Source organism: Tauraco erythrolophus, chromosome 17 (genome assembly GCF_009769465.1).
Source record: "Tauraco erythrolophus isolate bTauEry1 chromosome 17, bTauEry1.pri, whole genome shotgun sequence".
NCBI lineage: Eukaryota > Metazoa > Chordata > Aves > Musophagiformes > Musophagidae > Tauraco > Tauraco erythrolophus.
The window spans coordinates 9,895,101-9,922,855 of record NC_141481.1 but is presented as its reverse complement, the minus strand read 5'-3'; the positions used below and the strand labels follow the sequence as shown (position 1 = coordinate 9,922,855).

The window sequence follows — 27,755 nt, the reverse complement described above, 5'->3', positions numbered from 1 at the left end:
AGAAGTATCAGAAAAGCACTAATGAAATCAGCTAGATTAGGCTTTTAAAATACTCCTGTATGACGTTTGTAACAAGTAATTACAGGCTTATGAATTTTTAAATCATTCTGAGGTTGTTAAAAAAAAATAAATATATATATATACACTATCAGAAACTAATAGTTAGAGCTATGGAACCAATAATCTCTAAATAGATTAATGAATTCAACTGGAATTGATTGCTTGTTAAACTGATTTAAGTGATTCGAAGTAGACTTCTCAATATATACTCATTTTGAGATATTAAAAATATCTTAATATTAGCTGGAGATCAGAAAATATTTACTCTTTTAAGCATGTATGTCATTATAGCATGATACTATACCGTGTAGTATATTTGGGTTTTTGCTATTTACTATTTTTATTCAATTTGAGAATAACTTTGAACACCCATAACATCAAAGAAAAATCTTTCCCGGGTTAGCAGTCTGTCAGTTCAGGCAGTGTGCATGCACAAAATAACCTCCTTAAAATCCTGATTATCTTATGCAGCTGGTTTTATATCAGTGATAAGATTATCTTATGTATGCCTTTAGTATTCACTCCTGTTGTTTTTTGTGTGTTTTTTTTAAAAAATTATTTTCTTGGTGGTTGGTTGCTTTTTTAATTATTTTTATTTTCCTTTTTTTTTTTAACCTTTTAACAAGATGGTTATATGTAGTTGCTTTGCAAGTTATCTTTATGTAGCAATTTAGGAAGCCTGCGATGCACTTCCTGGCTGTTCGTAGCTGGCACTTGCATATCATGGGGTACCTGCAAATGTTCTCTGGTTTGGAACATCGCTTACAGCTGGTACATCTGCTCTGTTTAAAGCATCACCAAATAGTAGTCAATCCACAGGTAACTCTACTGGCATTCAAGGGTGACATTGTTTGTTGCTGTTTGTATATTCTTACAAGCTTCTTGTAAATTTACAAAGGTGTATTTGCAATAAAATGTGCAGATTTCTGCTCAAATTCCTTTTGACATCTTTAGGAGAAGACAGTTCTTTTTATTTTTCTCCTCACTGTGTTGATGAATTTGACAAGAGGATTTGCTTAAGATATTTGTGCAAAATTGACCAGAATTTCAACAATTCCAGTTTTTTTTTTTTGCATTACTGCCTAGTAACAAGTCCACCCATACTAATATCGCACAGACGTTAAAAGGGACATGCACAGTGGCAAACTTTGTTAGCGAGTATCATCAGAGAGTCTGGTACCTCCAGCCCTTGGGAATGGTGCAGCTGTGAGTACTTCAATGGCACATCCAGAAGAAGCATTGCTTTAACAGCAACTTTCCTCTTTCTAGCCATCCTACCTTTTCTAATTTGTTGAGTGAGTTTGTTGTTTACTTAGATTTTCATTTTTTTTCCCAGATCCAACAGTGTGTTATTGCAATATCTGAGTCAAAATCCTTATGGAAAAGATGGATTCCCCATTTTCAGAGACAGCCTTGCTTAGCTTTGCATTATGCTGCTAGAAGCTGGCTTACACAACCTACTAGTGAGATTATTTATTGTGCCTTGCCTAGGACTGTTGACATTTCTTTATCCTTCAGTAAACTTTGTTTTCTGTATTGTTGCGTGAAATCTGGGGGAAAATTCCGCCCTTTGTTCTGAGTCACTGGGTACATTTCTGCTAAAATACCTGGAGTAACCAAAGTGGATGAGACTTGTAAATTCTCCTGCCTCTGACTGAATTAAATGGCAAAGGAGAGAGCTGCCGAATGTGGGTTCTCGATCACTTCTTTCTTCTTTTGCTATCTCCATGTTCTTTCAAAAAATAAATAGGATAGAAAAATTCCCTGTCTGACTTAAGATGATCTCTCTTGAGAGTTAGATCTGGTAACATACGTGTTAGGAGTATTTAAACAAGCAGTGACTGAACTCATAAGTCTGAAGTTTTATGCAGACTAGTGCCATTCCCCCACTCTTTATTGTCTTTCTGAAGATCTAACAGACTCTTGAATAAAGATTGGAAAATTGTTTCTTCTTTTACATCTAGTTCATTTTTCTTGGTTCATTCAAAGATAATTTTTTCTGATCTGTGTTCATGTAATCATTTGCTCCTGTAGGAGTGATTAGATTGTGCCAAAGCACAGAGAGCAGAGTCCTTGAAGCAATTGAATGGGGAAGATGACTTACTACAAGAAAAATGCCCTGGGACATGAATTGCTTTAATTAAAACCTTCAGGCAAAAGTTAGAAGTCTCAAAGTACATCTCATGTAAATAAGATGGCAGTTTCTTGCTGCCTTTTAATGTTGTTTGATGTGTATTACAGTCGAGCAAATCTGTTTTGCAGTAGTTATACACCTACCATATAAATTTGTATTTTTGTATTTTCATATTGCCATACAGATGCTAAGGAGCCTGTTCATGCACAAGAATCAGATTCCCCAATGCAGTATTCTGTGCATGAAAGCAACGGTTGGAGGCTAAACACTGTTAAATTGACCATTAAAAAGAAGTGATTGTACAGTAACTTTGGAAGTGGGAGTCTCTCTCCCTCCTTGCAGGAGTGAACAGGTTTCTCTGAGACCTCTGGTGATTATATGCATAGGAAAAGCCCCATCAGAGAGATCAGCTGGTATTTAAAAATATATATTAAAAAAAGAATCCTAATACTTCCTACTTTTCAAACCTATGTAGGATAAAACAGTACAGTTATTCTTTTTTAATATGCATTGATAAGTACTGTGTGTTTGTGTCTATAGATACACACACATAAATATGCATATATTTCAGGCACAGGAATTTTTGAAGTCTCCAATTTGAGAGTTTCCACTCAATATCCCACCGACGCTGTGGTTCTTTGTCATGCCTCCAGTTGCACTGGAGAGCAAAATACTGCTCCCCATCTCTTCTCCCTCCCCCTAATTTTCCTCAAGGCATACTGCCTGATACTAAACCTTAGGAATAATGACAGAAATTATTTATTATTAATAAGTTAACCTAGACTATATAGGGCTTGACTTCTTCTGTCTGCCTTGGTGAGTTTGATGTGTACTTTCATTCCAGAGAAAAAGAAAAAGTAAATTCTGTACCGAATAGCCGTGGGGTTCTCTGTATAAAATGTCTGCTTCTGCTTAAGTGGGCTGATGGTAGATTGGAAGCATTTCATCGCTGCTGATGGCAAAGTGATACTTCATACTTGACTGGAGATTCCTGAACTCTATCGGTCCTTTACTGCTAGGAGTCAGTGTGGCATGGTAGATGAAGATCAAGACTAGAAATAAAATCAAATTTAAAAAAAAATCCAACCCAAACCCAAAATAAGGTGAAATTTCAACCCTACCTGTCAAGAATTTTTCTAATAGTGGAAAGCTTGCTCACCTTCTGCATTAACATTTTGCTATTATCAAAATGGCCACATCTTCCTTCCTTACAAAGCAAGAAACTTTCACACTATTTGGAATAATGAAGTATAATTTAGATATCTTGCTTTAATGTACAGGTTTAGGTGCAGGCCTTCTTGCCAGCGGGACCCTTGATATCTTCAAATGACGTTCGAGTAAGTGTCATTATTAGCACACAGGCAAATTAAACGTATCTGTCTGCAGTGTATTCCCATACCCATTAGCATCCCAGATATTTGCTTTGTGAATTTCATTTATCAAAACTGCTAGGTTATCCTCTGCTGCCACAAAATCCTTCAATTGCTGCCACAAAATCCTTCAATTGCCTTTCTCTGGACATCTGGTGGTATCAATTGTGTGGTGGACTTCAGACAAGAATATTCTGCCCAGTTACATTTCTGGCTACTAGTGTGGGAGCAAGTATTATTAGTAGTTATTGTTGCATTTTGATTAGCATTTTCAAACTGCCTTTCATTGAAGACCGTTAGTGAGCCATGTGGTGATTAGTTTCTTTTTCAGCAGCTTCAGCAGAGGTTGATGTAAGCAAAGTCACAACAACCAGCTAGATGTCCCAGAACAGGAGTCCTGGGATCTTACTGTGTCCTGCTGGCAGCAGGGCTGCTTGGCTATTTTGTAGTCTGGGCTGGTGGTGTGATTTAGGTACAAGTTAATGGGTGTACTTAGTTTTAATTGGGCCTACACTGCTTCCATGTGATGGAAGATCGAGTGTCTTGAGGTTATGAATATTGGTGTAGTATCTGTCCTGTGTATATATAAGGTCATGGGTTTATGGCTGTAACATAGTTAGTCTTCCCCTCCTGATGTAGACAAGCTAGGTCACCAGGTCCCAGGTTCTCCAGTCTTGTGAATCTTGTGGCTGATGGAACAGGGTGGTGTTCTTGCCTCTGGTAAGAAAGGGGTGTTTGCATAGGAGATTTGCTCAGTACCTTGCTGTGCTGTGTAAGCAAAGAATCCTTCTATCAATTCATACAAGAACTAACCCTGCCTTTTTAAAGGTCACTTCTGTCTCAGTCAGCTCTTAAAGTTCAAGAGGAAATAAACTGCTTAGAGTTGGCATTTTTCAAGTCAAGTGTCAACTTTCCAAGCCCCTAAGCCAGCGAATGCGGAGGAAGGAGAGATTAATAAGTGAGCTGCTTGCTTGATACAGTGATTGTGCAGAAACGTTCCCTTTTTTCTTTCCTCTTTATGGGGCTTTGGAATGAAATGGAACATCATTGAAATATCTCACTTTCTCTTTTTCACTTTGCAATGCAAAAGTATCCAAAGCTCTTTAGAAGTGCTTCTTTTCTCATTAGTCCACTGACAGCAAGCAGAGAGTTTGTCAGCTCTGGTGAAGTAGGATGCAAGGAACATTTTATGACAACGCCAATACCTAAAAGCTTCTTTAACCACAGAATCTTATTATCCAGTGAGAATAAAATGCACTTTCAGAAAGTAGCTGAAGGTGAAGTCTCCAAGCAGGTGCTTGCCCTGAACTGCATTGATGCCTTTTCCCATGCAGGAGATGGTGGATCGATAAGGAAATAAACAGGAAGAATGGGCTTTATTAATGAGGTACAATGGAGGCAGCAGGGGAGATGATAATGGAAGACAGGTGGCAATCGAAGGGCATGCTGAGCATAGACCATGTATTGGCTGCCAAAGTGCCTATATTGAATGTGGGAGATGTAGGCTATGGAGGGACCAGCACTGCTAATTGTGATGTTGGGTAGCTCCAGAGAGAGGGAGCTGTGCATCCCATTTATTGTGTTGAGTTTTTAGTTTTCAGTCTTGGCAACTTTTTCCTTGTGTATTTGTTTTGCTGAAAGCCCATCTAAGCTCTCATTGAAGGCTTTCTGCCTAACATTTTCTTCTTTCCTTCATAAAGGATTTTACAAAAATAAATGCATCAGCAGCATTGTCTTTCTTGCTTTGCTTTCTACAAAAAAAAAAAGGAAGTGCCATGATATGAAAAATTTTTTTTTTAAAGTGATAGATCAATCAGCCTTGCCAAGTATCTGCATTTTCCAGTTGTGTCTTCTTGACTTTCTGGTTTTGGCTGGTACAGATATGAATTCTTACTATAGGAATGCTCTGTCTGCCCATCATATTATGGAAAATGGTGGTGGTGGTGTATTAAGGTGTGCTATTTAAATGGCTTCAAAATAGGAATAATTTTCTGGTTTTCTCTATGTGCAGGTGGCCACTTGATATGAAATAAGGCGTCGTTATTTTTTATGCCCTCTGGATTTTTATGTAGCTCATGTTTGGCTTCTCAGAGGTAGATGTAGATATACGTATATATCTTTATATATATATAATATATATTTTTTATAAATATATAAACTTTTTGTTTATATATATATATGTAAAGGAAGAGATCTTTGGAAAATTTGAGTCTTTGAAATTTTTCTTTGGTAGTCCTACTTGTTGTTGTCACCTGAGATGGCTGGAAGTGAATATTGTGTGTCTGTTAACCAGAGAAAAGATCCAAAGCAGATATCTTCTCCTTGCATGAGATGTTGATTCGTGATCCTTTTAACTCCTATTCACATTATAACAGAAATACATGAAGACAGGTGCTGTGAAGACCCCTGGCTGATGAGGTGAGGATGAGCCTGATTGTTCTGGTCTGTAACATCTGCTGCTCCAGTCACCTCTCATGTCCATTGAACAGCACAGATTATGCACCTCAACCTTATCTTTATATGCATCTGTGGGATGCCTGTGATCTGCAGCCACTTTTTATCTCCTCTTTGGTGCGTGATCCTTTTTCGCTGTCCTCTGCAAAGGCTGTACCTTTTGGGTAGCAAAGTCATGATCTAGTTGGAGCTGTGTTGTGCAGTGGCCTTTGGCATGTAACATCGTGCTAAGGGAATGAAGCAGTTCTCTATGGAAGTGCCCTAATCCATTCCCAACACTGAGAAAACCTGAACACAAGTATGTTCAAATATAATAGATAGTTATGACCTTAATTCTTACATATTAGTAGATTTTTGGCAGGTTTTGAATACATTTTTTTTTCTCATAGAAAGCTTATGGTGGCAGAGACTGATCAGCTGGACCACTTGCTGCCATAGCCAAAAGCTGGCAAACTGCACCTGTGGGAATAGAATTTTTTTTTCCAGCTACTAGTTTATAGTTTGGAAATTAAATATGACTCATGTATGAAAGAGATTTAATGACAACGTATTCACCTGAGAAAAAGCAACAAAAATGTGCACCTGAGTAAAATTTAAGCTAGATGCAATCTGTTGGTGTGTATTAAAAGTATGCAAATCTGGGGAAAAGAGTTAAAAAAAGAAGGTTTGCTATCAGATCAAAAATCAACCTAAACCAATGAATCAGTGCCAGAAGCTTTGGAAAGTCTAATAAAGGAGCAAACGTGCAGTAACACTTCTCACGTTTTCCTTAGTTTGAAGCTTAAGGATTTCTAGAGCTGAAGGTGATATCTTTTTATGATCAGTTTTCCTTCATTAATTTGTTTAGTTCTTCTATTGAAAGTGGCAGTGAACAATTGCTCCTTCTTCACCTCCTGCCACTCATGATTTTGCAGACTCACGATTGTTTTTGTTCTTCACAGACTGCTGTAGCAGAATATAGTGCAGCTAAACATCTGATTTTCTGCATCAAATCAGTTCTTCCTTGTTATTGAGTACTGGCCAGAGTAACATCTGACAGGGGCATGAGAGTTTGGGTGGTGAAGATTTATCAGGGCTGATCTTCATTATTCTCCATTGGATGGAGAGGGGAAAAATGATGCCAGGATGGTCAAGTGAGTATTAAAAGGCATAATGGGAGGAAGAATGATTGCTGTGTTAGAAATGCATGCCCAAATCACTGTGGGCTGGGAGCTGGGAAGCGAGCAGATGAAGCAGAACTGATCCTGGTGTGTGACTGGAGGGTCTGACAGATGCCATCCCTTCCTGGGAATGACACAACACTTGGTATTGCTTTGCTTTGCGGGAAACAATGTTTGCAAACAGCATTGGTATCCCACAAAGTAGCTCTGTAGCTGTGTGTTGATTTTGCTACGGAGAGACTCCCATGGAGGTGAAAAAAGGCTGCGCTGCTTCTACATCCCAGGAAAGAAAGAGATGGAGAGTGCTGAATCAACCCCTGTGTCCAAAAATGTCTCAAAAGCAATTCCACAGGAAACGGAGGCCCAAAGGGAGCTTTCATACAACCTAAGTTAGTGGCTGTTGTGTGACTTCAGTGGTGCTGATGTTTGGCTTGGAAAGGAAGAGGTGAGTTCTGCATCCCTCTGGATACAGACGTGGTGCTCCAGATGTAGATGTGATGGTGTGACCTGTTTCAAACTCTACAGCTGAGATACTTGCTGGTTGTGCAAGGACTCCTGCTGCATTTTAATCCAGTGTGAAACTGCTGGGTAGAAAGCACCATGGAAACAATCTGAGTGCATGTGTGATGCATTATGGTGCTGCACTGCTGAGGGCAGAAACTTCACACTGTACCTGTTGAATCCACACTGGACTACCATCCCTTCCCTCCAACATTTCAGTGTTGGCACGTGGAGCTGGTTGATGCCAGGTGGCATTTGTGATACCAGCTGGCTGAAACCAGCTGCCATTGAACAGAGCGGCTCTTTTATGAGTGGTACAGAAATGAAAAGACCTGGTTGCCATGTCTTTAAATTCACTTCTCTATCACAACTTCACCCCCAAAAAAAACATCTGACCCCTCTGCTCCTCTAGTGATTTTGAAACTTGAAACTGCTGCATAAAGGCTATTTATTTGTCCACCTGACTAGTTTCTGTATAAAGTATTCATTACAAAAAGATTGCATGGCATGTAGTATTGTTTTATTAAACATTTAAAAATATTGATGCAGGAGAATTGATGTAACAGGGCTGCAAATGTAGTTGTTCTGGCAGTTCTCCTTCTACAGTGACAGCTTTATTCCTCTTGCCTTAGATTGGTTTAAGGGTTCTTTGAGCTAATTTGGGGGACGGAAATTAGAGGAAAGTAGGTCTCTGTGCCCTGCAGGTAAGTCCTAATAGTGTCAGTTGTCCAGTGGAAGATTCAAATAGTGCTGTGGATTTCTGGGTGGTGACAGGGAAAACAAACATCCACAGCATGTTTTAGGAATACGATTAGCAAGACTTCATTAGTAAGTCTGATCTGGACATGTCCTTTTCATGGGGAGAAATCACTGCTTGGAAACAGCATCTGAGAAAGCAGTTCGCCTCTGCTCAGCTGCCCGAACAGAGCGGCTGAGCAGAGTGCGGGTGTGCAGTTGTACGGTGTTTCTTGAGCTCACGGGAGGGGGGCTGCAGAGGCATTGCAAAAGGCATGGCAGGTATTCATGGAGCCATAGTCTAGCTTGGAAAGATCCCGGTCTCTGTAGTCTCCTTATCTGACACTGAATTGCTGGAGACCAGCTCTTCTCTGCTTTGTGAGTCTATGCTTGCTTATATACATGCCCAAAGTGGATGTATAGGAGAATGAAAAGTAATTTAACTGGGATGAAGCTTACCCCATCCTGCATGTTTTGGGGGCAGTTTCAGCTAACTCTACTGTTTTCCTCATTTTTGTTCTTAGATCAATGTTCTTGCTTTTATGTTTTTTTTTCAATATTGAAGTAATATTTCCCTCATATGGAAAAATAGGTACCTGGAAGGCAGCATCAGGGTTCCAAGGTGAAGCTCTCAGAGGGTAGGAAATGCCATAATTAAAGTCACCCGATGCCTCTTTAGCCTAGTTTTCTATACCATGCAGGATTCCTGTTTCACTTGGCAGAGACGGCGGATTATATCAACTTAATGAGCAGCTATTCATGTGTTTCTACAGAAAAATTTAATAATTTGTTAGTTATTTCTTATGCTAGTCCTGTTATACCAGATGCAAACCAAGGAGAAGGTGTAGCCTTATTTTGGGGGTGTTTTTCTGGAATATTTAGAACTTGTTCTTTCAAAACACTTAGCATTACTCAAGGCTTCATGTTACAAGTAGCTGCTGTTGATTTCAGCAGTAGTGTCAGGGCCCAGCACTTGAGGTCAACATGAAGGACTACCTAATGACTAAGCACCAAGAACTACCTTTGAAAAGTTCATGGTATCAGCAGGAGCCCTGCCATAGGCAAGAATTGGAACCAGATTTTTTTTGGGGGGAGACTTCAATTGCCTTAATGTGAGACCATTCTCTTTAAACAATTTCTGTGCTTCATTAGTCTTCCAAATTCTGCAGCAAATGAAGCAGAGATCCTGCAGAAAACAGATGCAGTTAGCAGCAAATTCTGATTTGTTACTAGAGCATGGTAGGAAAGATCATACATTACCATGTCACATCGTTTATGCCCAAAGACATGGTGGCACTTGGAAAATTCATGGTTATGGGTCAAGTTATTTGGTCATGGAATTTTTAAGACCTTTGCAGTCTTAATATGCTTCCATATTTTAGATTTAACTATTAACAGGTCTGTTACAATGCTGTGCCTAATATGCCTTGTATCGTGGTAGACTGCTTTGATGTTAGTTGAGTCAAAGCAGGTGGGAGGCGAATAGGAGATGAAGTTAAATTGGTGTTTGTGAGAAAGAAAAGCCAAGAACAGCAGTCTGTCAGAGCACTTGTCATAGATAGCTAAGTGACTTTTCGCCTGTTCCTTTACTTCTATCTGTGCCAATATCCCATAGGTAAGTGCTAGAGGGTAGTACTTAATTTTTTGGATTTATTTGTTGTCAACAAGTATCTGTTATGAATTCTCTTCTGAGTCCCTGGTGAAAACCTAGACAGGTTTCCATCACATAACCTGGAGGGGTTTTCACTGACAAAAGCCTGATGCTGAAATGCTGAACCACAGCTTTCCATTGTAGTGAGAATTATGGTGAGGGTCCATCACTGAATTGTTCTGCAAGAAATATTGTAGACAATCCTGTTTCTGTAAATTCATTCAGGTAGTCTTGGATTCAGATATTAAAAAAAAAAAAGAAAGTGACTGAACAGTAATATACAATACTCATTTCAATACTCATTTCACTGTGGAGTACAGTAATGCACATTGGAAATGAAGTCTCATTGGAAAAGGTCATTTGAAACAGATCCACAGAACCTTTACGAAGCTGTAATGAGTCACGAGTCTGTGAGGGCTCACTTGTTATATTGCAGTGGAGGGTTTAATGTTTTGTTTTTCTCATCTAAACACTTTGATCCTCTTTATTTTATTAAGATAAGCTATTATCTAACTGTCAAGAGCCTAGAATTTCAGCAGATTTGTTTGCTGACAAGTTGGTTCAGCACAACCATTCTCCTACTCACTTCTTTCCCTACTTCAAGCAAATTTTCCTTTTTTCACTTCTCTTTATCACTCCTTTATCCTTTACAGCTCCTCAGCTCTCATGCTGCCTTTTCCCAGATGACTTTTCTGCTCTCATGATGAGTCTTGGTTTGAATATATAACAGAAATTGGAAGTATTCTTAGTCACTGATGATGTTTGTGTCGCCAGTCGTCTGTGTGGTGTTGCTGTGCTTCACACCAGTTCTGGAGAGTTTGGCCTGTGACTTGACAGCTTGCTGGGAGGAAGAATGCATACTGAATTTAGAGAGTTTACGGGAGACTTTTTATAATGCACAATAATGGATTGGATTGAGAAAACTATGGAATTCCTTCATCCCACTTTTCGCTTTTGACAGTGCAACAAATCGAAACCCTTCAGACTCACGTATTTGGGGGTGGGTGGGGTTGATGGAGAAGGGCAGAGGTAGAGGCTTAATCTCTGTAGTGAGGGAGAAGCAGAAAAAGACTAGTACAAAAAGAGTGAGAAGTTTTGACTTTCTTCGTCATTTTCAGACGTGGCTGTGAGTTCATCCAGCCCGCAAGTGTGATTATAGATTGGGAACTGATGGGGCCAACTGCATTACTCATTATGGTTCAGATTGAAATGAAATCATGGAGGGCAATTTTCTGTCTCACACTTCAAGGTCAGATGAGAGTATTTATTATTCCCTCTCTGTTTATCTGTGAATGCAAATTGAATTTAGTGATTCAAATTGATGAAATGTTAGAAATATAAAACTCATCAGAGCCGACACGAAGAGAAATTACTGGGTAGAGCTGGCCAGTGACTTCACCATCCCATGTACAGGCCTCTGCTTTGATTAGTAATTATTTCAATCTTTGGGTTTTCTCATTCCCAGTTTTGTTTCAGTTGTTGTCATTTTTGTTTTCAAAGAAAAAAGTGTAATAACACTTTGAAGCATTTAGAATTTGAATTAGATGATGTAAATAAGGCCAGCTGCAGAGAGGATGCTTGCATCCTGGCTGGAGAAAAGGTTTTCTTTCAAAATTTTTCCTTGGGGCTGGTTTTTGGGGTTTTGTTTGTTTCTTTTTTCCTCCCTCCTGTGCCAACTCCCTTTCTCCAGTGTTTTGCTCTCTTGTGTTGTGCGGAACGTTCAAAGCTGGACTGGGGTGTGATGGGGAAGGGAGCAGCCGTTTGCCATCTTTTTGGTGCTGAAGCTCCATACGTGTCCTCGCTGGCCCATCGCCCACAGGCTGGCCCTCCTCACCAGCAAAAACTAGGACCTGCAAAGGGGACCAGACGAGCGTGGCTTTCTTGTTGAAATAATCCGAGGGGAGATATTCTCTTCCCAACTCACTGTAATGCATTTGGAACAATTTAGTGAACATCCTTGCTCAGTGTGTCAGTCCGTGGTCAGAAGGCATTGCCGTAGTGTGCGTCCTGTTCTCTGCAGTGTTGGAGAGACACTTTTAACTTGTACGGAGGGGGGAAGGATTATTCTTATCTCAGAGTAGGAGTGGAAAATCCTTATCAGTGAATGCTCTTTAAAAATAGGCAGTCCTCTGTAATTGCCAAATGCCACATACGAAATTATGATACAGAGATAGATGATACATGTTGTGCAGGCTATATGCCATGGTAATAATCATAGAGGACTGTTGTTTTTAACTCCTGCTTTTTAATTACTTACATTTTATTAAGAATGTTTAGTATTTGCTTCTCTTCCAAGTACTGCAGAGGAAATCAGTTTGCTGAGGGTGCAAGTGTGTCTGACTTCTTGTTGATTCAGAACAAGAGCCATCAGCATTTGGACATACCAAAAGCCCTTAGCAGATTTGTCTCCATAAGCTATTCTAAAGCACGTTGTGTATTCGACTATCAGCTTGATGTCTCCTGTAGCCAGTTTTACTGAAGATGGCAGCACTTTCAAGTTAGTAAGCATCCAACAAGCAATGTGGATTCAGTGGTTTTTTAATACCAGGAAAAGTTTTATTCACCAAGTGAACGCCTTTAATAGAGGCTTTGGCCTTATGAACACTTCAGGTTTGGAGGCTTAGAAAAAGGACATCCGTGCTTGTAGTTATCTCACCCTTGACAAACAATTCATGTTTCAGCTTAAAACCAAAACAAACCACAGATGTCTCTCATTTATTAAGACATTGCTTTCATTCTCATCTTTCTCATCTCGACGGTGGATGTGGAAAGCATGTTTATTAGCGTGGCAGTACATGTCACGTCGAGTGGCTGATTAAATATCCGTTCAGATGGAGCCACACTGGCCTTCGCGTTGCGGCGATGTTCCTGTTTTTGGTTCCTTCGAGTTGTTGCGGTCAGCAAAGCCGCGTGCGTTGCAGCAACCGTGTTGACCTCGTAATGAAAGGAAGCAGAGGGTGCCTGATGTGAATTTCTTTTAGTAAATCCTAACTCCTGCCAGTCAATTATGGCTATTGTACCTTGGCTGGGACATAAAATTTGTGTTATTTCTGTTCTGTAACTGTTCACTTTGAAGGAACTGCATTTCTGAGCCTGATATTTATGCTGCTGGTTAGAGAGTAAAATTAAATACTGTCTCAATGATAAAGCATATTGTCAGTGTGCCCATAAAGCTCCAAACATCTGTCTGCTTCTTGCCCATTTCATCTGTCCACGCTAGCAAAATAATTCTTTGTCGTTCCCTCATTATAAATTCAGTATGATTCCAGTCTTCCTTGTATGTAGAGCAGCAACATGACATATGAACTGCTTATCTTTGAATGATTTGTGATTTAAGGAAGCTTGGTGATGGTGAGCTGTATAAAAGGTCTTTGAGAAAATACAAAGTGTGAACCAAGAGAAGGTTTGCAGATGTTTGCTGAAGACTCGAGAGAAATAAACAGCAAGAAGAAAGCTTGTTTTCCTCCTGACTCTCTGTAGAGTGCTTCGTGTAGTATTTTCTGTGGCAGTATTTCATATCACTCTCTGTAAGGCACAGTTAAAGCTTTAAATAAAATATAGCCCATGTGCTAACTTCCACTAAAAATGTTAATATTTTGTATTGTTACTCCTTCTGAATGTAGTGAGCAAATAACAGCACAGAAATGTTGGCCACCACAGTTCCCACTTGTGCCCATTACAGTAGCAGTGCAGTGTTTGAGAGCGGGGATGGATGCTGCTGCTTCAGTGTATTCATAATTCTGTAGGTGAAGAAGAAAGGAAGCAGAGTAAGATGCCAAACAATCTTATATTAATAAAAGTTAGCACCCAAACCTTTGACTTTTGAGCAGAAATATTTGTAACATTAAAATAATCTCCTCCTTCCTGATGTTTTTCTAGTTTACTTGCCTTAAATTTATTGGTTTAGGCAGCTCCGTTCTGCAGCATGTTCTCAGAGCTCCTATGCATCTTTTCAGCGGCATTTTATAATAGATCTTTTTTTTTCCTTTTTAATGTAAGATGGGCATTTTTCTGTTTTGCCAAGCCCCACCTTTTCTCTCCTGTGTCCTATCCCTTTTTAAGTCAGTGTCGTGGTTTTTTTTTGGACTGAGGGTCGAGACAAGAACCGAGCGGGAGCACCCACCAACATGGTCTCGGGCAAAACATGACTCAGGCTTTCTTCATAAAAACAAAACAATTTATTAACAGTTACTTAACAAAAGACAAAAGGGAACGAAACCGGTTACTTGAGAGGAGAAAAGAGAAAACAAGGCCCGATCTTAAAACAACACCTCCCCACCCCCTATTTTCCTTTCGTTCCTGGCTCTGTCTTCCCCCCAGCGGCGCAGGGAGACAGGGAATGGGGGAGTACAGGTCAGTTCATCCATGTTGTTCACTGCCGCCTCTTTCTTAAAGGAGGAGGAGTCTTTACACCATTTTTCCCTTGCTTCGGTGGATCCCCTACTCACAAAGAAAAAGTCCCCAAACTTTTCCAAAGTAAGTCCTGCCCGCAGGATTGCAATCCTCCCCATGGATCGCACCAGTTCGGGCTTTACCAGTCTCGGCCTCTTAGGGAGCTGCTGCCACTCGCGTCGGCGTGGGTCGTCCCACGGTCTCCAGATGCCTCCACGACCTCGTCGTGCATTCCATGCCCCATTATCAACAGTACCTGGTCGCGCATCCCCTGCTCCACGACCTCTCCTGGGCTCAGGCATCTCCTTCCCGACGTGGGTTTCTCCACAGGCCACGAGTGGGCCGCTGCTCCGCCGAGTACACCCTGGCTGCAGGGGGGCCGCCTGCCATCTCACACCGATTGCAAGGGAAGCCTCAGCTCCAGTACACCTCCTCCTGCTCCATCTTTGCTGACCCGGTCGTTGTGGGTGTCTTCTCGTAGATATTAATCCTCTCTGGGGGAGCTCGGCCCGGCGGGCACCCCGGGAGCGGGGCGCTTACCGAGTCCCCCATGCGGCTCCCCGGCGCCATCTTGAGCACATGGCGCCGGCCCGGGCCCGGGCCCGAGCGGCCGCTCGGCCGGGAGCCGGGAGCGAGGGCAGCGCCCTCCTGCTCTCTCCTCGCTCCTGAGCAAAAAAAAAGCCCTTTCCCGCCCCTTTGTCCCAACTTAAATAGGGCAATTCGCAGAGGCGCCGCCTTGGCTCAACCTCCCCCGGGGGGGATGGGACTCAGATCTGGTGGCACAGGGAGCAAATCCCCTCCCCTGCCACCAGAACACCCCCCCACACATCAAACTCTCACATTCCACCCCTCGCCTCTGCGAATTCCCTATTTAGGCACAACTTCAGTTAAAACATTGAACAAGAACACACATTTCACAAACAATCCACCCCTAGTCCCTTCACCAAACACAACAATCAAAGTTTCCCAAGGTCCCTCTGTTTTCACTACTCTGGAGTCCGTGTTTTGCCCGTTACCTCTCCCAATCACTATTCCTATCTCGAATTCCTCAGCCCCACGTTGGGCGCCAAAATTGTCGTGGTTTTTTTTTGGACTGAGGGTCGAGACAAGAACCGAGCGGGAGCACCCACCAACATGGTCTCGGGCAAAACATGACTCAGGCTTTCTTCATAAAAACAAAACAATTTATTAACAGTTACTTAACAAAAGACAAAAGGGAACGAAACCGGTTACTTGAGAGGAGAAAAGAGAAAACAAGGCCCGATCTTAAAACAACACCTCCCCACCCCCTATTTTCCTTTCGTTCCTGGCTCTGTCTTCCCCCCAGCGGCGCAGGGAGACAGGGAATGGGGGAGTACAGGTCAGTTCATCCATGTTGTTCACTGCCGCCTCTTTCTTAAAGGAGGAGGAGTCTTTACAACCATTTTTCCCTTGCTTCGGTGGATCCCCTACTCACAAAGAAAAAGTCCCCAAACTTTTCCAAAGTAAGTCCTGCCCGCAGGATTGCAATCCTCCCCATGGATCGCACCAGTTCGGGCTTTACCAGTCTCGGCCTCTTAGGGAGCTGCTGCCACTCGCGTCGGCGTGGGTCGTCCCACGGTCTCCAGATGCCTCCACGACCTCGTCGTGCATTCCATGCCCCATTATCAACAGTACCTGGTCGCGCATCCCCTGCTCCACGACCTCTCCTGGGCTCAGGCATCTCCTTCCCGACGTGGGTTTCTCCACAGGCCACGAGTGGGCCGCTGCTCCGCCGAGTACACCCTGGCTGCAGGGGGGCCGCCTGCCATCTCACACCGATTTGCAAGGGAAGCCTCAGCTCCAGTACACCTCCTCCTGCTCCATCTTTGCTGACCCGGTCGTTGTGGTTGTCTTCTCTTAGATATTAATCCTCTCTGGGGAGCTCGGCCCGGCGGGCACCCCGGGAGCGGGGCGCTTACCGAGTCCCCCATGCGGCTCCCCGGCGCCATCTTGAGCACATGGCGCCGGCCCGGGCCCGGGCCCGAGCGGCCGCTCGGCCGGGAGCCGGGAGCGAGGGCAGCGCCCTCCTGCTCTCTCCTCGCTCCTGAGCAAAAAAAAAGCCCTTTCCCGCCCCTTTGTCCCAACTTAAATAGGGCAATTCGCAGAGGCGCCGCCTTGGCTCAACCTCCCCCGGGGGGGATGGGACTCAGATCTGGTGGCACAGGGAGCAAATCCCCTCCCCTGCCACCAGAACACCCCCCCACACATCAAACGATCACATTCCACCCCTCGCCTCTGCGAATTCCCTATTTAGGCACAACTTCAGTTAAAACATTGAACAAGAACACACATTTCACAAACAATCCACCCCTAGTCCCTTCACCAAACACAACAATCAAAGTTTCCCAAGGTCCCTCTGTTTTCACTACTCTGGAGTCCATGTTTTGCCCGTTACCTCTCCCAATCACTATTCCTATCTCGAATTCCTCAGCCCCACGTTGGGCGCCAAAATTGTCGTGGTTTTTTTTTGGACTGAGGGTCGAGACAAGAACCGAGCGGGAGCACCCACCAACATGGTCTCGGGCAAAACATGACTCAGGCTTTCTTCATAAAAACAAAACAATTTATTAACAGTTACTTAACAAAAGACAAAAGGGAACGAAACCGGTTACTTGAGAGGAGAAAAGAGAAAACAAGGCCCGATCTTAAAACAACACCTCCCCACCCCCTATTTTCCTTTCGTTCCTGGCTCTGTCTTCCCCCCAGCGGCGCAGGGAGACAGGGAATGGGGGAGTACAGGTCAGTTCATCCATGTTGTTCACTGCCGCCTCTTTCTTAAAGGAGGAGGAGTCTTTACACCATTTTTCCCTTGCTTCGGTGGATCCCCTACTCACAAAGAAAAAGTCCCCAAACTTTTCCAAAGTAAGTCCTGCCCGCAGGATTGCAATCCTCCCCATGGATCGCACCAGTTCGGGCTTTACCAGTCTCGGCCTCTTAGGGAGCTGCTGCCACTCGCGTCGGCGTGGGTCGTCCCACGGTCTCCAGATGCCTCCACGACCTCGTCGTGCATTCCATGCCCCATTATCAACAGTACCTGGTCGCGCATCCCCTGCTCCACGACCTCTCCTGGGCTCAGGCATCTCCTTCCCGACGTGGGTTTCTCCACAGGCCACGAGTGGGCCGCTGCTCCGCCGAGTACACCCTGGCTGCAGGGGGGCCGCCTGCCATCTCACACCGATTGCAAGGGAAGCCTCAGCTCCAGTACACCTCCTCCTGCTCCATCTTTGCTGACCCGGTCGTTGTGGTTGTCTTCTCTTAGATATTAATCCTCTCTGGGGGAGCTCGGCCCGGCGGGCACCCCGGGAGCGGGGCGCTTACCGAGTCCCCCATGCGGCTCCCCGGCGCCATCTTGAGCACATGGCGCCGGCCCGGGCCCGGGCCCGAGCGGCCGCTCGGCCGGGAGCCGGGAGCGAGGGCAGCGCCCTCCTGCTCTCTCCTCGCTCCTGAGCAAAAAAAAAGCCCTTTCCCGCCCCTTTGTCCCAACTTAAATAGGGCAATTCGCAGAGGCGCCGCCTTGGCTCAACCTCCCCCGGGGGGGATGGGACTCAGATCTGGTGGCACAGGGAGCAAATCCCCTCCCCTGCCACCAGAACACCCCCCCACACATCAAACTATCACATTCCACCCCTCGCCTCTGCGAATTCCCTATTTAGGCACAACTTCAGTTAAAACATTGAACAAGAACACACATTTCACAAACAATCCACCCCTAGTCCCTTCACCAAACACAACAATCAAAGTTTCCCAAGGTCCCTCTGTTTTCACTACTCTGGAGTCCATGTTTTGCCCGTTACCTCTCCCAATCACTATTCCTATCTCGAATTCCTCAGCCCCACGTTGGGCGCCAAAATTGTCGTGGTTTTTTTTTTTTGGACTGAGGGTCGAGACAAGAACCGAAAAGGGAGCACCCACCAACCATGGTCTCGGGCAAAACATGACTCAGGCTTTCTTCATAAAAACAAAACAATTTATTAACAGTTACTTAACAAAAGACAAAAGGGAACGAAACCGGTTACTTGAGAGGAGAAAGGGAAAACAAGGCCCGATCTTAAAACAACACCTCCCCACCCCCTATTTTCCTTTCGTTCCTGGCTCTGTCTTCCCCCCAGCGGCGCAGGGAGACAGGGAATGGGGGAGTACAGGTCAGTTCATCCATGTTGTTCACTGCCGCCTCTTTCTTAAAGGAGGAGGAGTCTTTACACCATTTTTCCCTTGCTTCGGTGGATCCCCTACTCACAAAGAAAAAGTCCCCAAACTTTTCCAAAGTAAGTCCTGCCCGCAGGATTGCAATCCTCCCCATGGATCGCACCAGTTCGGGCTTTACCAGTCTCGGCCTCTTAGGGAGCTGCTGCCACTCGCGTCGGCGTGGGTCGTCCCACGGTCTCCAGATGCCTCCACGACCTCGTCGTGCATTCCATGCCCCATTATCAACAGTACCTGGTCGCGCATCCCCTGCTCCACGACCTCTCCTGGGCTCAGGCATCTCCTTCCCGACGTGGGTTTCTCCACAGGCCACGAGTGGGCCGCTGCTCCGCCGAGTACACCCTGGCTGCAGGGGGGCCGCCTGCCATCTCACACCGATTTGCAAGGGAAGCCTCAGCTCCAGTACACCTCCTCCTGCTCCATCTTTGCTGACCCGGTCGTTGTGGTTGTCTTCTCTTAGATATTAATCCTCTCTGGGGGAGCTCGGCCCGGCGGGCACCCCGGGAGCGGGGCGCTTACCGAGTCCCCCATGCGGCTCCCCGGCGCCATCTTGAGCACATGGCGCCGGCCCGGGCCCGGGCCCGAGCGGCCGCTCGGCCGGGAGCCGGGAGCGAGGGCAGCGCCCTCCTGCTCTCTCCTCGCTCCTGAGCAAAAAAAAAGCCCTTTCCCGCCCCTTTGTCCCAACTTAAATAGGGCAATTCGCAGAGGCGCCGCCTTGGCTCAACCTCCCCCGGGGGGGATGGGACTCAGATCTGGTGGCACAGGGAGCAAATCCCCTCCCCTGCCACCAGAACACCCCCCCACACATCAAACTATCACATTCCACCCCTCGCCTCTGCGAATTCCCTATTTAGGCACAACTTCAGTTAAAACATTGAACAAGAACACACATTTCACAAACAATCCACCCCTAGTCCCTTCACCAAACACAACAATCAAAGTTTCCCAAGGTCCCTCTGTTTTCACTACTCTGGAGTCCATGTTTTGCCCGTTACCTCTCCCAATCACTATTCCTATCTCGAATTCCTCAGCCCCACGTTGGGCGCCAAAATTGTCGTGGTTTTTTTTTGGACTGAGGGTCGAGACAAGAACCGAGCGGGAGCACCCACCAACATGGTCTCGGGCAAAACATGACTCAGGCTTTCTTCATAAAAACAAAACAATTTATTAACAGTTACTTAACAAAAGACAAAAGGGAACGAAACCGGTTACTTGAGAGGAGAAAAGAGAAAACAAGGCCCGATCTTAAAACAACACCTCCCCACCCCCTATTTTCCTTTCGTTCCTGGCTCTGTCTTCCCCCCAGCGGCGCAGGGAGACAGGGAATGGGGGAGTACAGGTCAGTTCATCCATGTTGTTCACTGCCGCCTCTTTCTTAAAGGAGGAGGAGTCTTTACACCATTTTTTCCCTTGCTTCGGTGGATCCCCTACTCACAAAGAAAAAAGTCCCCAAACTTTTCCAAAGTAAGTCCTGCCCGCAGGATTGCAATCCTCCCCATGGATCGCACCAGTTCGGGCTTTACCAGTCTCGGCCTCTTAGGGAGCTGCTGCCACTCGCGTCGGCGTGGGTCGTCCCACGGTCTCCAGATGCCTCCACGACCTCGTCGTGCATTCCATGCCCCATTATCAACAGTACCTGGTCGCGCATCCCCTGCTCCACGACCTCTCCTGGGCTCAGGCATCTCCTTCCCGACGTGGGTTTCTCCACAGGCCACGAGTGGGCCGCTGCTCCGCCGAGTACACCCTGGCTGCAGGGGGGCCGCCTGCCATCTCACACCGATTTGCAAGGGAAGCCTCAGCTCCAGTACACCTCCTCCTGCTCCATCTTTGCTGACCCGGTCGTTGTGGTTGTCTTCTCTTAGATATTAATCCTCTCTGGGGGAGCTCGGCCCGGCGGGCACCCCGGGAGCGGGGCGCTTACCGAGTCCCCCATGCGGCTCCCCGGCGCCATCTTGAGCACATGGCGCCGGCCCGGGCCCGGGCCCGAGCGGCCGCTCGGCCGGGAGCCGGGAGCGAGGGCAGCGCCCTCCTGCTCTCTCCTCGCTCCTGAGCAAAAAAAAAGCCCTTTCCCGCCCCTTTGTCCCAACTTAAATAGGGCAATTCGCAGAGGCGCCGCCTTGGCTCAACCTCCCCCGGGGGGGATGGGACTCAGATCTGGTGGCACAGGGAGCAAATCCCCTCCCCTGCCACCAGAACACCCCCCCACACATCAAACTATCACAGTCAGACTATTTTTGTCATCATCTTCTCCCTTCTATTTTCCAACTCCCATCCCAGATGGTGGTTCCTGTTGAGGCAGGTTAGGCAGAGGCTGAGAGTGGAAGAAATCTGTGCCAGAAGTCGGAAGCTGGAAGGAGCCTTGAGAGAGGGCCCAGAGAGCGATGTCTGCTGCTATCCACTGGACAAGATGAAGACACACTGGAGTTACCCTGTTGCTCCTTATGCCTTCATGTCGGCTTATAAAACCTGGAGGAGAAAAGCTGGAATGAAAAATAACATTTTTGTTCAAGCTCTCTGTTTATCAGTTTCCAGTATGGTTTATCTCTTAGTGTGTGCTGTCTATAAATGGGGAGATATGTTGAGAAGGCTGCAAGTCGTCAAGCCTCGGGAACGAACGGGTGTGCTTTTCTTCATCCAAATGTCTTGCTACAAAACAGTTTCCCTTGCTCCTTTTTGCCTCATTAGCTTGTGTGCTAACCTTTTTATTTTGGACTCTGTCATGGAAATGTTGATAGTTGCAGCGTGTTTCTTTTTTCTGTTATATACGTGCAACAGCACTGACATCGTGTTTTCCCTCTGTGCATCTTCCATGTTCTTCCCATCCACGCTCTCTAGTTTTCGGTGCTTTCGCTTTGATGTGATCCTTGTTTCTGACAGTTGGCCCTGGTATGTGCAAGTGTCTCATCTATTCCTGAGTTGCAACATGACCCAGACAGTGATGCTCTTCTAATTGTCTCTGTGCTGCTGTGGACCTCTTGTTTTCTTCTCAGGTTGATGCATAGACTGGTTCTGGCATCCTGTTTGCTTTCCCTGTTATTTTTTTAAGTATCACTGAGGTGGTAACTTGGCTACTGAAAGGATGGAATGATTAAAATAATGTTTTCTGGATCATTGAGGGGGGGAAGCTGTCAGCTGCTTTTGTAATTTTTTGAAGGAGATTATTAAAATCTATCTTATAGCTTCAGCATTCACTCTCTGCCGTCGCTGTTCTCAGTCTTTCAAAGAACATTCTGGAAAATTAAGTTTTATCATTAAGACTACATTGAAGTGGATTACAGAAGGGAAGAGCAAAATATGAAGAGTCTCAACAGCTCAGAACAGAAAGATGTTGGCATCTCATTCGCTGGGATGTGGAACAAGGAACATTAATAGGCTGATAAACAGAAATGACTTTCTCTTTAAGGCTTAAAAGGTTTACTTTGAACTTGCGAAGATTTTAAAAAATGCCAGTTCTCCAAGCTTATGTTGAACTAGAATTTTGGGCCTATTTTACTTTATTTTTTTACATATTTGTTTTGAGTGAGCAATTACTTTTGAAAAGCCGTAGGTATCGTCAGTGTGGAAGAAGAGTACCCATGTCTAACTTTAGTGGCATTTGCTGCTGGGCACCTACTTTCAAATCCTGTTTTGTGTCAATAAGGAATATAACTTTCTTTTTGGGTTTTTTCTTATAGACAGTTTATGTTTCATTTGGTGCAGTTTCTGGAAAAATCATCAGTCTGTCCGAAGAGAGGAAGAAAGGATCTCAATAATTTGCTTTGGCATGGTGTGGAGAGTTGTGAGGAAGTTGAATTTCATGCTTCCTATAGCAAGGAAACCTATGGTAACACTCAGTTCAGAGAATTTGAGTGTCGTCTCTGCTTTCATAGACATCTCTGGCATTTGAATTTTATATACATTAACATCACATTTGATCTGAGGCTGAAATGCAAACAGATGATGGTGTTCTTTCAAAACACCATGCAATGGCTGAGGAAATTGCCTATTTGTCTCTCTTGGCTTAACTTTTCTCGTGTTTTAAAACAGTCACTTTCCAACCTAGTTTGAGAGGCGTGAATGTGGCTGAATGTCTGTGCTCTCCATGAGATGTGAATCTCAGATATTTTTCATTATTTCAAGAAGGAAACCTAGCACATAGCTCATTTTTCTTTGTGAATGTCAACTCAATCATAATCTGTCAGTCCACTCAGCGTTTATAGAAATAGGTCACAATATTGAAAGATTTCTCCACTGTCCTATCAAAATGTTTTGCAATAATCAAATGCGAGATTGGCTGTTTTGTAGTATTTGATCTTATGTTTGCATTTTTCCTTCTGTTCTGACTCTAATCAGGACTCTTTCTTTGATAGAGCAAATAATATTTGCAGTAAGGTTCCTGCAGTGTGATTTAATTTGTTATAACACAGTTGATGAGATCTTTGCACTTACGTTTACTCTATGCATAAAAGAAGAATATTGTTGAACAAACTGTAATGAATCTTAAGACAGTAGCTGAGGTTACCTGGTCTCACCCATCCATTCTGCCCTGTATTGGAGGCTGACCTCTTGCAAACTTGGTAGTGGCACGTATGCACTGCATGGGTATAAAGTCTGTCTTAGTATAAGTGCCGTGGAAAGAGGCATAAGTGTTTTAAGCCTAGGATTTCTAGAGGCATGGTGTGATGAATCTTCCTGTTACATTTTGAGATGTTGCCCAAGTTGTGTCCATCTACTGGAAATTACTGTCAGTCTAAATGGCCCCTGAAGGGGTGTTGGAGGTGTAGGGTGCTGTATTGTGAACAGGGCAGCGGAGGTGTGAGCACATGGTTGAGTTTGCTAGCTGTACTGCAAAGTGGTAGCCTCCAACAAAAGGGTGGGCTGGAGAGCAGTGGTGGGAAGCTTTGTGATTTGGCAGCTGTAACTTCTGAATGATGTGGGTTTGTACACTGTAAGTAAACCCTTCTTGAGTTACATATATGTGCTTGTGACATTTGATGTCTCGGTTATATCGTTTAACCCTACTTAATACCCTATATTTTACAGTATGCTAGGACTCAACCCATTATTTGTTGTCTTTGGATGCTGGCCTCTAGAATTTTTTTTTAATGTGGATTTATTTTGTAGAATCTGCCAAGAGTTGATTTCTCTATCCCGTGGAATTCTTGCATTGTTCAATAAGAAGGCAGCCGGTGTTTCTATTAAGTATCTACAAGACTGAATTTGAGATGTTTGCTGAGGCTGGGATGGGGAAGGAATCATCCAGTGCAAGGGTGGTGCCACTTCATTTTCCATCACCATAGATACTGCTCTTGGGCACAGGTTCCCTTTTTAACTGTTTAATTAAAACAGAACCAAGGAAGTAGTGGTGCCCTGATAATGAAATTATCCATTTTCAAATGCAGATGTTTAGCCCTCTTGATGAACTTCCCCACCTGAATAAAACAATGAAGAGACTATTTCACAGTCCCTGATTACTAAATTGGTGTGTGAATGGTTCCAAGTTGAACTAGAGCTTTAAACAGGCTTCTAATTCATCCAGTGTTTTAAAATGTATATTTTTCTTCAAGGAGGAGGATTTTGAGATACAAAGACATTACTTGGGGATTTTGATGAATTCCTACATAAATTTCCCAAGAAGTACAATTTGGTGACCTGGCAGTGCAGGATGTACTTGATTTATACTAAGAGTGTCTTTTAAGACAGTGTTCTCTTTCAGATCTATCTAAACAGTACCTTATCAATAGTGCTGTTTTATTTAAAAGCATTTTTATTTATTGTCTTTTAATTGTAGTGATAAAGAGTACTCCTCTGAAGCACTCATAAATTTTCCAGTGTTTTTAGCATCAGAGAAACAAAGATCTGTTCCTGAGTAAGCTAGAGATGTTGGGTTTGATCTTTCTAGCTTGCTTGAGGGTTTTTGACTTGTGTGCGATACTTTTTTCATATCCTACTTGCTCTTTAAGCACTTAAAGTTAGTGCAGTCTTGGATAAACTTGTCATACTTAAATTATGAACTGACTCTTAACAATCACAGGAATTATTTCACTCTTATTTTGGTATTGATCAAATACTTTGCCAACATACTTGATCTGTGATGAGCTGCTTGATGAGTGCATTGGAATAGCTGTCACTAGTGTCCCAGCAGCAGACTGAGGCCTGGAGGACATATATGAAGAACATCTCCAGGAATACATAGATAATTGTGCATCGCCCCATCGTGCTGCAAAGAGAGCTCAGAAGAGGGCCCAGGTTATTCTGGCTTAATTGAGAATCATGTCCACATTGCAAAAGAAGTGCTAATCACCTGGCCTCAGAAGGCATTTCTCTTCCAATGTAGGTTGCTGGCAAGATCAATGTGCAGGTGGTGGCTATAATTACTTGCTGAGTATTATCTATCTGTCAAAGCAGATCATATTAAACCTCAGTTTTACTTCTACTTTGTTAGAAAAAGATTAAAAGATACAGTAGAAACCAAGATTATGTGTCGTTTGTTGAAAACGAGGCATCTTCTCAAAGGCAAACTCGTTAATTTTGGAAGAGAATGCAATTATTTGAGTGCTTTGTATATGTGAGGTTCCATAATTGTCTTGTGCTGAACAAGAAGCTGCTGTCACTGGAATGGTTCTTCTCTCATATCTTTTTCTGAGAACAGCTGATAATGAGACTGCAGCTACTCGGTTTCCAGTGGTGCGGCTGTAAGATGAAATGGCATCAGCCTCAGCTTCCTTCTATCATGGTGATGCTTCTCTCGGGTTTTACTGGTCTGTCTGACTAAGAGGCAGTGGTCAAGATTTCACAAGTCTGTATATCTTTCTTAGTGCCCGAATACTGGAGAAGGCCCGGCAGCAGCTACAGGAAGAAATACTACGGATTCAGAGCCAGCTCTTGGATGAGAGGAAGAAACGTGAGCAGCACGAAGCGCTGGTCAGACGGCTGCAGAAACGTGTACTGCTACTCACCAAGGTGAGTTTCTAGATAATGTCTGGAAAAGCCTATGTCCTTATTTCTTTCCTGCAGCTGTAGTCCTTGCTATTTCTTCTTTGTTCACTTCCATAACTGGTACTACAAAGTTGCTATGGGGTCTTTGCGTGGTGGGTGCTATGAGAGACACAAAACTGGTCTTTAGGGCTGTGTTAGAATAAAAGTACTAGTACATCCTAAGGCTATGCTGGTGTTCCCCCCGTCTGGGCTTATGCTGTGCTGGCCATACGTGACTTCGTCTCAGGCTTGGCATTTGTGCGAGGGCAGAGAATTGAATCGTGTTGTTGCTGGAGTGTTTTGAGCAACTGAAAGGAATTTATAATGGCTTTGGCTGCATCGCCTCCTTTCCTAAAGAGAGCGAAACGACCGCACCTTGTCAACTGTTCCTGTGGAAAAACAATTTACAGAGAGTAAGAGATTCCCCTTCCTCTTACGCTGAAAGTCTGTTCAAATGTAATGGTAGGCACTAGACCAGTAAATTGAAAATACGTTTTAAGATTCTTTCTATAGGACATATCAAAGAAGTCTGCATTATCCTATATCAAGTATGTTCTCGTGATGAAATCCCATACAATAATTTTGAAGTCTGTAGAGCATTGAAAACTTTATATTAAATTCTGAGAGTGCTCTTTCCCCAAAGGGAATAATCATTCTCTATAGTCAGAATGATAGTAACTTCACTTTCCAAGAATGCTTCTTACAAAACTTCACTCATCTCAACAATCTCCCTGACGTTATAAACCTACTCACGTAAGTGAGTTTATGTGTGTGCATAAGGTCACACTCAAGTAGTTACAGCACGTGCGAGGGAGCCAGGCACGTCACTGCCTACGGGGAGGAAAGATGCTGGTATGGGAGTGTCTGAGCAAGAGGGAAAGGAGCTGTTCTGTTGTTTGTGCTTTAGGTTTTAATTTTCAGTGTCGACTAAAGCATTTTGATTGGTTTTAATTGTGCTGCATCCAATTCTGTGTAATTCTGTGTCATCGTTGATCCAAAAGAAGCTGTGATACATGGTAAGCAGGGTTTATTGAAGCATGAAGGAACCACTCTGCAAGAGGATACTCTTTCAGACCTTCTGGCTGCAGAATTTAATGCCACAGAGAGTCGCATGTGTGAGAAGAGAAAAATGACAGTGGTTTCTTCTGCTTCACACTGAGGCAGGCACTGCCATTAGGGTGGATGGACCAAACCCTCTCCATGGAAACATTAAAGGCATCTCTTCTCCTCAGTCTTTCTAATACCCCCAGCAGCAGACAGCCCTCCATCCTGTTCTAGTTTGGTACTGGCATGGCTGGATATGACACAGGTGAATACTGAACCTGCTAAAAATCCTTGTTTTACAACCTTCTCGGCTATGTAGCATTGCACTGGGCTGCTCAGCGCTGAAGGAAGTTTCTCAGGTGGTTTCTAATATATTCCCTTTTTAACTTATTTCCAGTCCTCAGCAGAAACATGCTTTGTCATAGAACACAAAAATATCATTACTTTTCTTTAAGTATGGGTCACAAAGACAACAGTAGTTTGTCCTATAATGGATTGTACCCTAATTTATATAGAAAGATAGAGCCCTTGCTTTGTTTGCTACCCCACTTACCGTTCCCCTGCAGAGGAATAGAGGAAAAGTTGGAAATGCCCTTCATTGGACCATGGCAAATAAACTTGTGTTTTGACAGTGGAAGTCTTCAGTGTGCTGAATGATTCCTCAACTGACTTGTTTTAAAGGAATAAAGACTTTGCTGTTCTCTGAAAATTTATATTCCATTCAGAGAATGCTAGGGGTCCTTTGTGAAGAAGTACACACATTATGGTACTTGGGCAATCTCTCCTTGGCACTGTTTCTCCCGCTGGTTGTTCTTCTCATGCAAAATCAGAAGAAGGAATTTTATTTAATTAAAAAAGTATGATATTGTGATTTAAAATGAGATTGAGCGAATTCATTGCCTATTAAAAATAATTATTTTACATTGAAAGCATATCACCTAGAATGGTATTTAATCATCTAATTAGTAGTGTCAGTAGTACAGTGTGCTTCTATGTGATTTGAGAAAGGAAAAGATGAGCTCTCGCTATTGAATCTTTGTCTTGTTAAATAGGACTGTGAAAATCTAATTTGG

At 43.9% G+C, this 27,755-nt stretch overlaps 1 protein-coding gene across 1 annotated transcript in view; it reads left to right on the top strand.

The window, feature by feature from the left end:
• MAD1L1 (mitotic arrest deficient 1 like 1) overlaps nucleotides 1–27,755 on the top strand; it is a 384,548-nt gene that overhangs the window by 98,522 nt on the left and 258,271 nt on the right. The window contains 1 exon segment of the mRNA XM_086622170.1: nucleotides 25,479–25,623. Within this exon segment, the coding sequence (XP_086478296.1) occupies nucleotides 25,479–25,623 (145 nt within the window).